This window comes from Phaenicophaeus curvirostris, chromosome 7 (genome assembly GCF_032191515.1).
Source record: "Phaenicophaeus curvirostris isolate KB17595 chromosome 7, BPBGC_Pcur_1.0, whole genome shotgun sequence".
NCBI lineage: Eukaryota > Metazoa > Chordata > Aves > Cuculiformes > Cuculidae > Phaenicophaeus > Phaenicophaeus curvirostris.
In genome coordinates, this window is record NC_091398.1 from 3,375,141 (window position 1) to 3,390,637 (window position 15,497).

Here is a 15,497-nt window from a genome sequence, read left to right on the forward strand (position 1 = left end):
CCGGGCTGGCATTGGGCACTGAGTGATCCCAAAGCATCACGGTGACACCAGACACCCGTGGCTTTCAAGAGCATCAAACTCCACACTCCTGCTATTTCCACCTTTACTCATCCGCGTGGGGTGCTCTTGAATTTGGATATTTTCCCCTGTGGTGGAAACCGTGCCGAGGAGCTGGGTGGGCTGCTCCTCTTGCGTTTGGGCAAGGGCTGTTGCTTTTCCCACCATGAGAGCATCTGTTTTGGGTTGCTTGGAAGTACCAGCGAGTTCTGAGAGGACTTGATCTCACACCCCTGGGTGGCATTGCATGATACAGCAGGAGTGCATCAATGCCTAAGCACGAGATTAGAGGTATTCCCTCCGTCCCAGGGGGTGCAGTTCACCAGCACAACGTGGGGCATCACCCAAGGATCTGTTCTTACACGTACGGTTGCAAAATTCTCCATCACTCTTCCCAAACAACAAGCCACGTATGATTTGTCTCTTTGCGCTACACGTCTCCTGTCAAAACAGCATCTGAACGCCCCTAATATATCTCCATAAAAATCTTCACAGTTGTTCTAGCAAACAGCCTGGTGTGCTGTGGTCTTTTATGAGTATTAATTACGTTAAGCAAAGCAAATCTCACAATTACGTTGTCTGTGTGAGCAGCAAACTTCTCCCATCAGTCTCCCCGAGCAAGGAAAAGAGAGTGATTACTGTGCTGTTTGCATGGCAGTCGTGGTTTAAGATGCTTTTACAACAGCCTTTGCCCAAAGCAGCTTCTTGTTCCTACTGCTATTACCATAAGTAACTTTCTTGATGTGCTGGACGTGTCATCAAATGTTTTTGAGCAGCGTCTCCCTTTGAATAATAACCAAAAAATGCATCACTGTGCTGTTCTGTCCCTTTCTTTGTGATTTTTAACATCAATTTAGCAGATCCTGGTCTTAGTCTCTTCCTCCAAGTAATACAAAGCCACAGGAAAAGCTCAGCAGCTTGGGGTTGGGACACTGAGTTTTTAGGAGGCTGATCTAATCATAGGATCATAGAATGGTTTGGGGTAAGAAGGGACTTCAAAGCCCATCCAGTCCCACTCCCTGCCATGGGCATGGACACCTCCCACTGGATCAGGGGCTCCAAGCCTCATCCAACCTGGCCTCAAACCCCTCCAGGGATGGGGCAGCCACCACTGCTCTGGGCAACCTGGGCCAGGGTCTCACCACCCTCACAGCAAAACATTTCTTCCTAAGATCTCATCTCAATCTCCCCTCTTTCAGCTTAAAAATGGAAGGAAAAAAAATATTGGAGAACTTAAAGGCAACCAGTTAGAGCAAAACCTTTGCTCCTTGCTGTGGGATCCTGTTGGAGCCTCACAAACCGCAGCACTGTGAAGCCACGTAGCATCCCCAAGTGCTGGATGGTGTCTCCATGAGCTCTATGAAGCCCTGAGGTTGCTGGGTGGTGGTTTCCATAGAAAATGCCACTTGTCTGGGGCGTATTCCACTAAATTCCAGCAGCGCAGTGTGCTCTGAGTGCATCTCATACCTGAGCCCTGGGTGCGATGCTCACTGCCTCTCCCTTTGGACAAACAGGATCCATGTTCCCAGTATAAAGGTGAGAGAGGTTTAGACAGAGAAAAAAAAAAAAGGGGGCTGCTGGCAGTGACTGTGCTGGAAAACTGGATTTCATTGATTCCAGACAGTGGGAATTTAAGTTGATTTAACACAAATGAGGTGTGGGAATTTTACCTTCCATTAGAAATCCATGTGTCTATAGGGGTAGAGGTAGAGGTAGAGGTGGGGGGGGGTGAGAAGAGAGGATGGAAAAATTGCTCCGTTCAGCTCAGTGTGCTGTGTAAAAGAAAACATTTCACTCCAGCAGTGCAGAGGTGGCTGTAACAAGAGAGTGCTGGAAAACTAAATGTCCACAGCAGTGGCAGTGTTGGCTTAAATTAAAAATACTGAGGTCTGACAGAAGAGGTGGGTGTCCCGAAATGGCTATAAAACATCTCAGAGAGCAGATGTCAGTAGACCCCAAATCCAGGTTTTCATCCATGTTGCTAGAAGTCAAGAAGAAGGAAAATCAATCCACTTGCTGTATTTTTTCAGCCTTGATTCAGCCTCTGAATACAGCTCCTTCCAAGGATATTTAGCCAGCCCAGAAATGCTTGGTGATACTTCAACGAGGGGTGGTTTGGCCATGCCTCGATGTTCCTCCCAGTGTTCAGTCCCTAGGATTCATGCAAAATAGCTGTAATTTTTTTCATTTTCACCTCAACCAGACCCTTTGCGGGGACTGGCAGCATCCCAAGGATTTTCCGTCAGACACCGAGCTGCTTGCCAGGACCCTCCTGGCTCGATAGATGCCAGAGATCAAAGGGCAGATTATTAGTGTTTAATTACTATATTGCAGAGCTGCCCTGTGTCCTTGGTTGGGGCAGGGACGTTGCTGCTGTCCCCAAAATGCGTCATTCATTCATTCAAAGGCATGGGTGGTGCTTTTAGTTCCCCACCACCACTGCTTTTCACCATAGTTTCTGCTTTCTGCTTCTCGGCTCTTCTTCAGGAAGAAAAGTTTTGCTGTGAGGGTGGTGAGACCCTGGCTCAGGTTGCCCAGAGAAGCGGCTGCCCCATCCCTGGAGGGGTTCGAGGCCAGGTTGGATGGGGCTTTGAGCAACCTGATCCAGTGGGAGGTGTCCCTGCCCATGGCAGGAGGTTGCAACTGGATGATCTTTAAGGTCCCTTCCAGCCCAAACCATTCTATGATTCTGTGACAGGGATGTTCATGAGGACTGTTTCAACAATTATTTTTTATTCCAAATGACCTCCCCGGAGAAGCTCACAAGGTAGAAGGACCTGGAGCTGTTGGGAGGAGGAGGAAGGGCAGAAGGGCAGCTGTGGCTGTGATGGAGCAGCTATGGGATGAACAAACAAGCAAGATGCAAAGACAAATAAGCTTTTCCCAAGTTTGCAGCTCTGTATCTGCCAATCCCTCACCCTCAGCTGACCGTGACCCACACTGTGCTCTGCCCTTGCAGCGTTTCAGTGCGTGGATGCAGCCAAAACCCCTTTGAGGGGGCACAGGGTCCCCAAATCTGGGGCAGACAGCAAAGCTTTGCCCATGTGTGAGTGAGAAGACATGCTCATTTTTCATGGAAAGGGTCATTGGGCACTGGAACAGGCTGCCCAGGAAGGGGGTTGAGTCACCATCTCTGGAGGGGTTTAAGGGACGGGTGGACGAGGTGCTGAGGGACATGGTTTAGTGTTTGATAGGAATGGTTGGACTCGATGATCCGGTGGGTCTCTTCCAACCTGGTTATTCTGTGATTCTATGATTCTATCACTGCTGGCCTCACGCGTGTTTTCAGCCGTGCTGAAGAGGCCAGCAGCGTTAGAAATCCACAGTTGTTCAGCACCTGAGAAGCCAGTGTCTGGAGATGCATGCAGGAGTTGAGGCAGTATTGGCTTCTCAAATGAGATGATTAACTGGCAGCCACAGGGCAACAAGAAAGAAAACAATCTTCTCCTTTCCTTGCCACCCTAATCCCCAGAGGAAACCTCTTGTTTAAATTTTAATGAAACGATTTTTCTGCTCTGGGAGCACAGAGCAGGTTGCTGTGTGGCGGCTGCCCATCCTGGCTGTCCCCGAAATCAGCAGCCAATTGGAGCATTCTATTAAAGAGGAAAAGGCTCTTCCTTCAGCTTTAAATACCACCAGCTACAGTTTTCAATGCTTTAGAACCTCGGACATTCAGCAGCAGCAAATGAGCCGACCGGAAGGCGAATATCGCGCCACCACCCACGATGAAGCAGAGAATTAACATCTGTGACGAAGAGCACGGCCAGCACCAGGACCCAAAGGCCATGAGATAACACCTTCAGTGAGCTGCCAGAGAAATACCACAGGCTTTCCCACGAGGACTGTGTGTTCTGGGGAGACACCAGCTTCAGCAGAAGAACTTTTTCAACCACACGCATGTAAAGAAAAACATGTGTAGGAAAATAAATGGATGCATACATAGAGTTCAACTTTTTTCTATCACTGTGTGTTCTTGGCTGGTAACTCCTGGCTTCCACGTTCTTTGTGCCATGGGATGACTGAGGTTGGAAGGGACCTTTGGAAGCTGTCCAATCTAAAGCCCAGTTCACAGCAAACCTAAAACATCCTCCCACCCAGTGAGTGTGCTGGTCCTCAACTGCTGATGGAGCAGTGCAGCCTCTAGTTCAACAAGTGATGCTAAATTTCCATGTTTGGAGGAAAAGCCTGCTGCTTCCTGACGTCCTGATGGATTCAGGTGCTGGCCGGGTGAAGAAGGAGGCATCAGCCCCCTTTTATGGAGGGACACAGACCTTCCAACTCAAACTATTCTACGATTTCTAACGCCACAGCCTGCCCTCCGGGTCCTGCCTGTGGATGAAGCAGCAGCCCTGGGATACATCCAGTCACCCCAAACTCTGATACAGAACCCACGAGGAGCACCTTTTTCAGGCCCTTCTGCTGTGGCTTCATTAAAACTGATGTGAAAAGTTGTTGTAGAGCTGATCTGCATTTGAAGAGACCTTTAATAAAGGTGGGAGGTCACTTAAATGCAAACCGATTTCAGGCTTTGCTTACATCTGGATAAGCCCAGTCCTGTCAAACTTGTGGCCTGTTGAGCTTAAGCACACGGTCCTGAGGAGCATCTTTAATAAAGTCAGGGCACTAATAAATCAGCAACTTGGAATGAATAGTTCCCCAAGACTATAAAACATGCGACCCCAGCACTGGGTTGGCTACAGCCCAGTCTCTTTCCAGCTGCATAGGGACCCTATTTTTCCTTTCAAACAGTCCTAAGCCTTATTTTAAGCACTGGTGATATGCCTGTGATTCTGTGTAGTGTATATGCTCTCATCTTTCGAATGCACCTCATGCACAGGAGGCAGAGATTAAAACCGGTGGCCAGCTGAGGGGTGACATTTCAGAGCAGCACTGGAGCCACGAGACGCTTTTCAAATGTCTTCACGCTTCCCTGATGCTGCGAATGCCGCCACCCCGATGTTTTTTGCCATGTGTTGCTGGCACTGACATTAATTCCTGGTGCTAAGTGATGCAGGAGTGAGAGGGGAGGAGGAGAGGGTTCGCAGAGGGGCAGCAGGGCCACAGGCATTCACCAGGCTTTTATGAGAAGGAGGAAAATAAGATTCTTACTTGCTGCTCAGCTTTGATATTGTGTAATAAAGAAGCCCAAAAACTTACCAATAACACACAGGTTAAAGGAATCACCTGTGGGGGAAAAAAAATTATCAGAAAGCTTAATTGGGAAGTAATTATTTTTGTTAATTTGCTGCTATAAATCATTTATGGTTAATAGTCCTGAGCTGGTGGAGGTCCCCAGGGCTACTGGGCATTTGGGCACAGCAGGGAGATGAATCAGCTCTGGTCCCTGCAGCTCAGCACAAGCTCATTGGGCTGGGGGAGCAAAAGCTGGTCTGTGTCCTGATGCTTCTCCTCGTGGTGGTCTTGTCAGAGCCAAATTTTAGGAGAAAGCGATGCTGAATTAGCGGGCAAGTGAGTAGAAAAATCTGGGTGCATCAGTGGGGCATTGGGTGCATTGATGGGGCACCCGGTGCCACTGGTGCTGGCAGCCGGGGACAGGAACAGGAGAAGGAAAGATTCAAGGCTTTTTGTTTCCTTTAGTGCCAGAAAAAGTGGTCAGTGTGGAGTGAAGTCTTGGCCCTGAGCAGGCTGGGAGCTTTGCTGCAGCCGGAGTACAGCGAGGGGCTGTGGCTGAGTGCCTGCTGCCGGGCTCATAGAGCAGAGCTGCTACATCACGTTTAAAAACAAACAAAAATAGATTTATTTCTCTTACTCCCGTGTGTTTCTGCAGGTCCGAACTGCTTTGCAGGAACCACAATCATTCCCGCCGGCATCGAAGTGAAGGTGGACGACTGCAACATCTGCCACTGCCACAACGGGGACTGGTGGAAGCCGGCACAGTGCTCCAAGCGCGAGTGCCAGGGCAAGCAGGCTCTGTAGCAGCAAAACTTCTCCACCAGTGGCACCCACCCGTGACGACGATGACGATGACGAAGGGACAGCCTCAACGCTGCACACGCGTCCGACCTCCCGCCAGCTGCGACAGGGTCACCAGCAAAAATCCTGCGAGGGTTTCACACAAGCAGAGATTTTACTCGCGGGGAAGGGTCTCCTCCTCCCCTCCTCTCCTGCTCTCCTCTTGCTTTACACACTATGTAACCGGTATCTAGGTATCTACTCTGCTTTTTTAATTATCAGTGCTCGGTAGGGATGCGGTGGTCAGATACGGGGAGAAGAAAGCAAGAATGGCAAGTCCTTGGACTGGTGATGCCCCTGAGATGCCAATTGATTCACTGCTCTCACTTTCTACAATGTGGATCACGGGGGTCTCACGTTTATTTATTTAAGGGGTTTTTTTGCTATTGTGATTTCTTCTTTTTCTTTTTGTAAAGCCTCTTCCTAAGCTGGGATCGTCGAGGCAATACAGCGATGAGTGAAGCGATGGATCATTTTAATTGTGTCTCTAAAGAGCGGGGGCCGGTAAGGACAGGAGGGAGGTAGAAAAGAGGAGGAAGGGTTTAAAGAAACCCCAGCTGGGATGTAACCTGCGGAAGGTTCGAGATAGATGCACAGGTATACGACCGGACACTTAAGACACAAGCTGTATCTGTGTTACACTTTCTCCACTGAGTGGGGACAATAAAGTCGAAGACACCTACACAGTCACCGTGACCTTGATCAGAGCACGAGCCGGCACCGGCTGAGCGGGCAGGTGGGGGCAGCGCGCCAAAAGCCTTGGAAAGGCACCAAGAAAGCAACATTTTTTTTACCCTGGGTCACCTCTATGTGATGCCCGGCTGGGGCGTTGGTGATGGAGCAGAGGGAAGAGGGTCCCACTGCAGGACCTGCCTTGCCCCATCCCTGTTTTGCTGGCACCGAGGCTGCTCTTGCTGGAGCCAAGGGCACCGATTTGTTGACTTTGGCGACAGCGGGACTTGGCTGCCATGAGTCAAAATTAAAATATTTGATCCCTCCCCTCTGCCCATTGCGAGCTTTCCAGAAACGTCCCATCACTAAACCAGCTCAGCTGGTGGGTACCTACCCTTGCTGGAGCGCGAGGGAGCTGCCTGGCTGTTCCCTGAGTCCCGGGAGCGTCCGTACTGCTGGGGATGAAGGCTGAGGCTGGGTTGACCACACCTGCAGGGACCAGCTCCCGGGAAAGGCTCTCTAGAAAGTGGCAACGTGCCTGCCTGTCAATAGGAGAAGCCCCCCCAGGGTCCCCTTCGGTCTTTTCAGCCCCGGCGCCTCTTGCTGTCTCAAGCTGCATCTTCCAAGCGATACTGTGAGCAAAAAGCCACCAATGTCATTTCCCTGGGTGCAGGAGCCTTTCCCATCACTGTCCATGCCTGGTTTGCTGCGTTCCAGTCATGGCCATTAGGCTGGTGGCTCTCGCTTTGTTCAGTCTTCAGCCCAGCACCCGCTCTGAACAGCGACGGCAGCAAATCCTTCTCACAGCAGCCTCCCCAGAAGTGGCTTAGCATGGTCGGGCTCAGTTTATGCACCCTGTTGCCTTTATATTTTCATTTCTCCCCTGGTTTTGCATTTCTAACGGTGTGTGGGATGAGCACTAGCGCAGCGGTTGCCGTATTGCAGCTGAGCATTGGCTTCCTGCACTTTGAACTGGTCCCATTAAAAGAAGTCATCGCCACATTTCTTCGTATGCTGTTGCCTGTCAATGACTATCGGGTTTCAAGATTTTCAAACAATAGTGTGCCTGAAACTAGTGAGGAGAAAAAAAAAACAAACCCTATTCTGTAAAACATGGCGGGGTTGGTCTAGAATATTTGATGTGTAAAAGACTATATTATTAAAAAATTATTTTGTTAAATATAAAGTGTGTGAACCAGCAAAAAAAAATCCCTAAAATATATATTTGTGGTTTATTTTACTGTGCTGACCTCAAGGTCCCAGTTCCCCATCGCATCCTTCACTCCAGAGCCCGACACTGCAGCGTTGGTGAGTGCAGCAACGTGGCTGGGGTGGGAGGAGCAGGCTCAGAGCCTGGAAAAGGCTGGGAAATCTTATGGATGGCATCAGTTCCTAAGCAGTTAAGAGTAAATCAGCTTTCCTTTGTCACCAGATATCTACCAAACCAGGATTCCCTTTTGGGGAGCCATCGTGGACTGACACAACTCCTCGTCTCTCGCTTTGACTTGCATATATTTTTGCCTTTTTCTGGAGCCTTTTTTATATTTGATGCCATTTCCTGCACATGGAAATTTGCTTTCAGTTCACAAACTCCATTTAGTACCTCCAGATGCAGCATTATTTACACTGATTAGTAGTTACTCTAATTAATTACAGCTTAATTACTGTAGTTAATGTTTGTACAGTGGTTGGAACAAGTACAGCGCTATACGTGCCACATATTATTATTTTCTTCATAATTAATTAAGCACCATCTCCATCCCATGCTGCGCTACTTCATTATTTCCCAAGGAGTTGCACTAGTGCCCTTATTCCCACCCAGGAGTAGTTTACTCCCAGCTCCCACTGGGATCCCGTGGGGCTGGCTGCCGCGCAGGACGGGAGTGGGAAGAGCAGGAGCTGTGGGAGCGGGATTGCTAAGCAACACGCAGATGAGTTTCCCTTCAACATTTCAGGGCATTGAGTCCAAAAGACAAATGGGGGAAAAAAAAGGCAGATGGTAGAAGGACCCAAGGCCACAGTGAGCTAGACCATGTGGTTGGGTGGAAGGAGTGGGAAGCACTGCAGATCCCACCAGGAATGTTTCTGGGAGGTCTCCATGAGATGCTGGCTCGGAAATCAGGGATGATTCTGAGAGGTCTCCATGAGATGCTGGCTCAGACATCAGGGATATGTCTGAGAGGTCTCCATGAGATGCTGGCTTGGACATCAGGGATATTTCTGAGAGGTCTCCATGAGATGCTGGCTTGGACATCAGGGATGTTCCTGAGAGGTCTCCATGAGATTCTGGCTTGGACATCAGGGATGATTCTGAGAAGTCTCTATGAGATGCTGACTCGGACATCAGGGATGATTCTGAGAGTCCTCCATGAGATGCTGGCTTGGACTGTAGGAGGGATCTGATTCCATGAATCCAGCACCACTGGGCATGTGGTTCTGCTGATGGAGCCTGTTGCTCTCCTGAACGCCAAGGTGGCAGTGGGGCAAGGTCTGGGGTCGCAAGGAGGAGAGATGGGCATGGGTCAGCTCTCCTGGGGATCTGTAGGAAGAGCTGTTGGTCACAGGTGGGCAGCGTTTCCACAGCACCTGGGGTGCTTGAGGTAAAATCCCCCAAAATCATTGCCAGAGAGGTTGGATCGAGAATGGAAATCTCTCTCCGAGAGAGCTGAGCTCTCTCCAGATTTGCTATTTTTGTTCTGAACCAAAGAGTTTCAGCCTCATCTCAATATCCTTTCTTTCTGCCTTTTATTTTACTTTTTTTTTAATGTTTTAGTTCATTTCTCCCTTTAATTAATCACAGCTCTGGGCCAGCCAGACCCATTAACTACTCTTCTCATTTAGACCTTTCAGAGATGCAGTTGCAGATGCAATTTAATTTGTTGACCCATGATCAATAGCAATTAATACCATCTCTTTAATCTTGTTGAAAGGTTCGTCTTGGGCTTCCAGAGGCTGCCATCTCAAGGGAGAGGTGTCTGATACATGTGTTATTAGATGGGGGAGCACAACCTCCTCCACAGGCGCCATCCTTCCCGTCCTCCTGGGGTGACACTCTGGAAAATACAAGAGGAATTCGTCGGAGATGGAGAAGAGGAGGAGGTGGACAAAGATGCTGAGGGGTAGAGAGAAGAGCGAGGGAGGTCAACAGGGCAGAAAGCAAGGGAAGGTGGAGCTGACAGGTTGGAAAGATGACAGATAAAGAGGATGATGTGAGGGGAGATAGAAACGATACAGCCTAAGTGATGTGGATAGAAAAGGGAGCCTAAAGGTCTCCAATTCGAGCAAAAGAGCAGGTAGCTGAGAGATACAAGGAACAGTGAATTTTGCAGAAGAAACACATGCAGAGCCAGAAACAGCCTAGATCCTTCCTCTTGGGGTGCTTTACAGCCAAGTCTCACTTTGATGCTGTTTTTTACCCCCCAAGTGCAGCAGCTGTGTACAGCCTCCCTCCTCCTTCTCTAAGCAGTGGGAAAGCCCTCCCTGAGAGCATCACCTTCACCCTGTCCTCATTAATATGCCATTACCTGCTAATAATTTGATTATTATGAGATTATTTCCTGCACAGCCTGGGCAGGGGAGACCGTCTCAGCTCTGGATCATCCGCAACCCATCACCACATTATTCTCCCCCAAGAGCCTGCAAAGCACACACGAAACCAGGCTATGGCTAGGAAAAAAAACCCTGTTCTTTGAGTACTTTCCACCCTGCAACCTCCTTCCAAGCAGTACTGGGATGCTGAGCATCAGCATCCTGAGTCAGCAGCATACAACAACTTCAGTGACACATAATGAGTCGAGTCCCACCTGACATGACCTTCCCCTGGCCGGTAGGGATGCTGGGTCTGCTGCAGCAACCCCTGTCAAGCCAGAGCTTTGCTAAATGTGAAGGAAAAGAGCAAATCCTCAGCTTCCAGCACAGCACAAGCAATGATAACGTTTCTCTTTGGTGGCCTCTAAAGGGTAAAGAAAGCCCATGTGAACGTATAGCAAATAAATGCCTTTTATACAGCAAAATTATATGTTTGTACAACAGCAAAGCAACATGGAAAATGAAAAATTGATCCAAAACCCACCTTCTTTCGTAGTGTGGAAGGGCAGCTTTTAAAACACAGGGAACAGAGCACATGGAAGTGAAGTAAGTGCCTGTATTTATATATTTAATATTTCATATGTATGTATTTATGTTTGCAGCTAAACTTCCTGCATTTTCAGATGTTATTTTTTTTTAGAATCATGGAATCACCGAACGGTCTGGGTTGGAAGGGACCTTAAAGATCATCCAGTTCCAACCCCCCTGCCATGAGCAGGGACACTTTCCACTAGGGAACAATTCTTCTCACCCCAACTGACTTCAGTCTCTTAATAGAGCTCTGCTGTTCATGGTCCCACTCAGCCGCGCTCTTCCAGGAGAGCCACCAGCACCCCAGTGCCACAGGCCGCAGTGAGAGTTTTGCCTCGGAAGATGCCCAACATGAGACTATGCCCAACACGACATGGTGATGCTCCTTCTCTGTGGGTACAGGAACTCTGGGAACACGACTATTTCAGGTCACGTAAGGTGATAGAGATCCTCTAAGTTCTCTTTAAGGGGCCTCTCAATGCACAGGATTCTGTAGGATGACCGCGAGCTTGATCTGTCCTCCAAGCCACCTAGAGAGCAGCCAACCTTGCCTTGGAAACCTTTTAGCCACTATGGCCACAAGGTTGGCATTGAATGAGTAGCAGAGGAGCACAGAGTAGACAGCTGGTATTTTCTTTCTGGCAACTCCACACAGAGAATGAAGCACCTGAGATCCACAGAAACCCCTACGGCGTATCTTCTTAATCCAGGTAACTCCCCTTGTTCACAAAATTTCTCCTTTCAGCAATAAACTTCCCTACAGCCATAGCCACGCGTGGTGACAGCCCATGAATGTGGAACAGGGAGACCAGCACCAATAACCCATAAGTAAACAACAGAGGCCCTGATGTAGCCAAGGGATCCTTATAAACCAATATAAAATATCATTTTGAGCCTCACTGTGCTTTATGTGCGTAACCAGCCCAAAGCAAGAAAGAATAAGCTGTTGCCAAGACGTGGCATGCTGGTGGACACAGGATCACAGAATCATAGAATCACCAGGTTGGAAGAGACCCACTGGATCATCGAGTCCAACCATTCCCATCAATCACTAACCCATGTCCCTCAGCACCTCGTCCACCCGTCCCTTAAACACCTCCAAGGTGTGAGGGGGTGACTCAACCCCCTCCCTGGGCAGCCTGTTCCAGTGCCCAATGACTCTTTCCGTGAAAATTTTTTCCTAATGTCCAGCCTGAACCTCCCCTGGTGGAGCTTGAGGTCATTCCCTCTCATCCTAGAAAGGATAATTACGCATGAGGAAAATTGGAAAGAAACATAAAATCTAACAAACAAAAATAAAAGCGCTCTCAGGCTCTTTTGAGATGGCACCGAGCTAGACAGTGTCCCCACCAGCACCGCTTTGAATCCTTCCCGCAGAGGCCAGGGGGCCGTGTGGTGTTGCGCCCGTGACGGCCTTAGTCTTGGGGCAGGCAGCCAGCTGGGTGTTATCCATGGCCATTCAGCAAGAGACAGACAAAGCCTCTCCTTTCTCAGGGAGTTCAAGTCCTCTGACCACACTGATTTCCTCAGGGTCACTAATTAATTCATTATCCCTATCGCTGGGGGCTGCTGGTCGATATATTCTTGGTGCTGGGCTTTTCTTAGAAGAAGACAGAAGGTGAGTAAAGTAGCACCAAAAGACATTATTCCACAGTTTCAAGGTAACCTTCCCAACAGAACCTTTCTGATCCACAGCTTGCGCAGCGTCCCTGGGGCCGGCACCCGTGTGTGACCCCATGTACACACTCAGAGCTCTCCCCTCCACGCATCGCACGGTGCTTTTTGCTCACCTGGCTGGCACAGGGCTCAGCAGAGTCAGCTCTCATGAGGTCTCTTTGTTTTTGTGGTCCAACCAGCCGGGCAAAATGACCCCTTGCCATGTGGCTTTCTGATGTTCACTTCGGACCCAGGACCTGGCAATGTCAGAGGAAAGGAGTTAGCAAGAGAAAGAGTGAGCCTGAGCCGTTAGATTTGTTTCCGTGGGACAAATCAGGATTTCAATAATAATTAATGCCCCTATTAAAGATGCTCATTTAAACTCGTTAGTGTCTGGTGCCAGAAAGGACACAGCCAAGGTATTTTTGATCATTCCACACACAATGTTTCACATAGAATCATAGAACGGCCAGGTTGGAAGAGACCCACCGGATCATCGAGTCCAACCATTCCTATCAAACACTAACCCATGTCCCTCAGCACCTCATCCACCTGTGCCTTAAACCCCTCCAGGGAAGGTGACTCAACCCCCTCCTGGGGCAGCCTCTGCCAGTGCCCAATGACCCTTTCACACTGCTGTTCTCTATGGTGATGACCCATGAAAGCTTGAAGAGAAACTGCCAGGCAACTCCCCCCTAATAGGGATTATCCTGTTACCCACATGGATTATCCCTTCAGGTGTTTCGGGGTTATCCTGGCTCTGAATTTGGAGAAATGGCCAAATCCCAGTCTGGGGAGTTTGGAAGAAATCATATAAATCTGGCAGGTGAAAATCCAAGGAAGAAGGTGAAAAGTGGGGCGTGCCAAGCTTTCTGCTGTCCCACTAAATGATGGATGAGCAGAGACTGCAGACAACGGAGCATCCTACCACCAGCGGCAGTAGGGCTTGTGTGCTCCAGCTTCGGGCTCCTCAGGTCCTACCTCGAAGGACTTCAGAAGAGGTTGTAATCAAGCCAGGGGCAGACATTCAGCTGCCCCGCTGAAATGTGTCACCTTCAGTGTTTACATCACCCTCAACGTCACCATCAAGCACTCGGTTAATAAAAATCATTTTGGTTTAATAGGTAGGCTGATGATATTTGCTCTTTTCATTACTTTGCTGGCTTGATGGATGTTGCGTTGCTCAAACTGCTCCTTGGATTTGCTAGAGTTGTGTCCCTGAATTTGCCATTTCTTTTTTTTTTTTCCAGAGGACAAATGCTTTGTTAATTGTTATTTATTTATTTGTTTAGGGTTGTTTTTTTTTTTTTGGAGGGGGCAGCAAATAGCTTCCCAGGGGACAAAAAACATCCTTAACCTTTTGAAACAGAGCTGTCCTGGAGTTGTGCTAATCAACTCTCTTCATCCCAATCCTGGACAGATGGTTGCACTTCCAGGCTGAGCTGGGGTGGGGAGGGAAAGGGAAGAGAGAAAAATGTGAAAAACTTGCACTCCCACAAATAATCCCCTCCCATACATGCTGAAAACGCTCATTTTGCAGCCCATTAAGCACAACTTAGTGCAGGTAGAGCCTGTCTGGCATCGAGAGGATGGTAAAGGTTTCGGGTTTTAATTTTACTCAGATGGAAAATCCTACACGTTCCTGGCTGGTGCCGGTACTTCTGCAGCAAAGACAACAGGCCCCGCAGGAAGCATGAGGCCAAGGTTAAAACACTTCTAAGTCAAGATGCTACGATACCCAGAGAAGCAATTTCCCATTGTATTGCATATCTTCTGGCACTTTATCGGCATGAATAGAAACTGCGAGCGGAAGGGGTGCATGGGGACTCATTGGAGCTGCAGATGGCTTTAAATTTCCCCTAACTTTCTCCGGCTTCAAGGTTATCCTCTTGGCTTGCTGCAGGCCTGCACCCTTGGGCTAATTGCATTTCTAAACAAATAGTAGTGTTGCCCCTCCTCACCCCTATGGCAGGAAAAGAAAGCAGATGGGGACGTGCCTGGAAAATAAAGCATGTTTGTTACCATGCTGAGAAGCCCCACAGGGTATTTTAGCCCTCGTGGTTTTGCTTGAAACATTCTAAATTCTACTGGTTTTCTCAGCAGTGTGCAAAACATGAGGCCAGGCTGAGAGAGGTGGGATTGTTCAGAACGGAGAAGAGAAGGCTCCAAGGAGACCTTAGAGCAGCTTCCAGTGCTGAAAGGGGCTCCAGGAAAGCTGGGGAGGGACTCGTGATCAGAGAGTGCAGGGATACGACAAGGAAGAACGGTTTGAAGCTGAAAGAGAGGAGATTGAAACAAGATCTTAAGAAGAATTTTCCTGCAAGGGTGGGGAGGCCCTGGCCCAGGTTGCCCAGAGCAGGGGTGGCTGCCCCATCCCTGGAGGGTTTCAAGGCCAGGTTGTGTGGGGCTTGGAGCCCCTGATCCAGTGGGAGGTGTCCTGCCCATCACATGGGGGTTGGAACTAGATGATTTTTATTGCCGCCGCTAACTAAAACCATTCTATGATTTTATGATTCTACAGTTTTAGTACCTCCATGTGCAGAGGCAACCAATGGGTGACAGTGCTGGAGTCTTGTCCTAGGAAAACCTTGAGTTGCCACAGCCTTACTGGTACAAACAAAGAGAAAAGAGAAACTAAGCAAGTTAGAAAACACAAAAAGTAAGAAACACAAAAATATCTGAGCCACAGTCCCTTCAAACAAGCAGAAATTTGGACCAGCACCTGCTCCTGGAGAAGATGCAGGGGATAAAGTTTTCCTTGTGTTAAGATTTTCCTGATCTCGTAGGATGCGTCCCTGCCCATCACATGGGTGTTGGAACTAGATGATCTTTAAGGTCCCTTACAACCCAGACTATTCTAAGATACTACAACAAGCACTGGCAACACCAGGAGTCTCTCACTATTCCCCATCCCCAATATTAATAGCTCTACTCACCATGGGAAGTTATTCCCATGAGTATGAGCAACAGCACCCTCAATCCGATTTTCTTATATTTATTTGGTGATAAATGTTCATTAA

At 48.7% G+C, this 15,497-nt stretch overlaps 1 protein-coding gene and 1 long non-coding RNA gene across 5 annotated transcripts in view; one reads left to right on the forward strand and one right to left on the reverse strand.

The window, feature by feature from the left end:
• VWC2L (von Willebrand factor C domain containing 2 like) overlaps window positions 1-6,948 on the forward strand; it is a 54,200-nt gene extending 47,252 nt beyond the window's left edge. For 3 of the 4 annotated variants that reach the window (XM_069860627.1, XM_069860629.1, XM_069860628.1), the window contains one exon: window positions 5,846-6,948. In XM_069860627.1, coding sequence (XP_069716728.1) covers window positions 5,846-5,994 — 149 coding nt within the window. In that variant the 3' untranslated portion in view covers window positions 5,995-6,948. The remainder of the gene's footprint in view (window positions 1-5,845) is intronic. The other variant, XM_069860631.1, reaches the window with a different exon arrangement.
• Window positions 6,949-9,026: 2,078 nt separating this feature from the next.
• LOC138722991 (uncharacterized) lies at window positions 9,027-12,695 on the reverse strand. Its single transcript, XR_011337798.1, has 3 exons — window positions 12,612-12,695; window positions 9,610-9,755; window positions 9,027-9,241 (listed from the first exon to the last, which is right to left on the reverse strand). It is a non-coding gene; the product is annotated as an uncharacterized lncRNA (long non-coding RNA).
• Window positions 12,696-15,497: the final 2,802 nt, after the last annotated feature.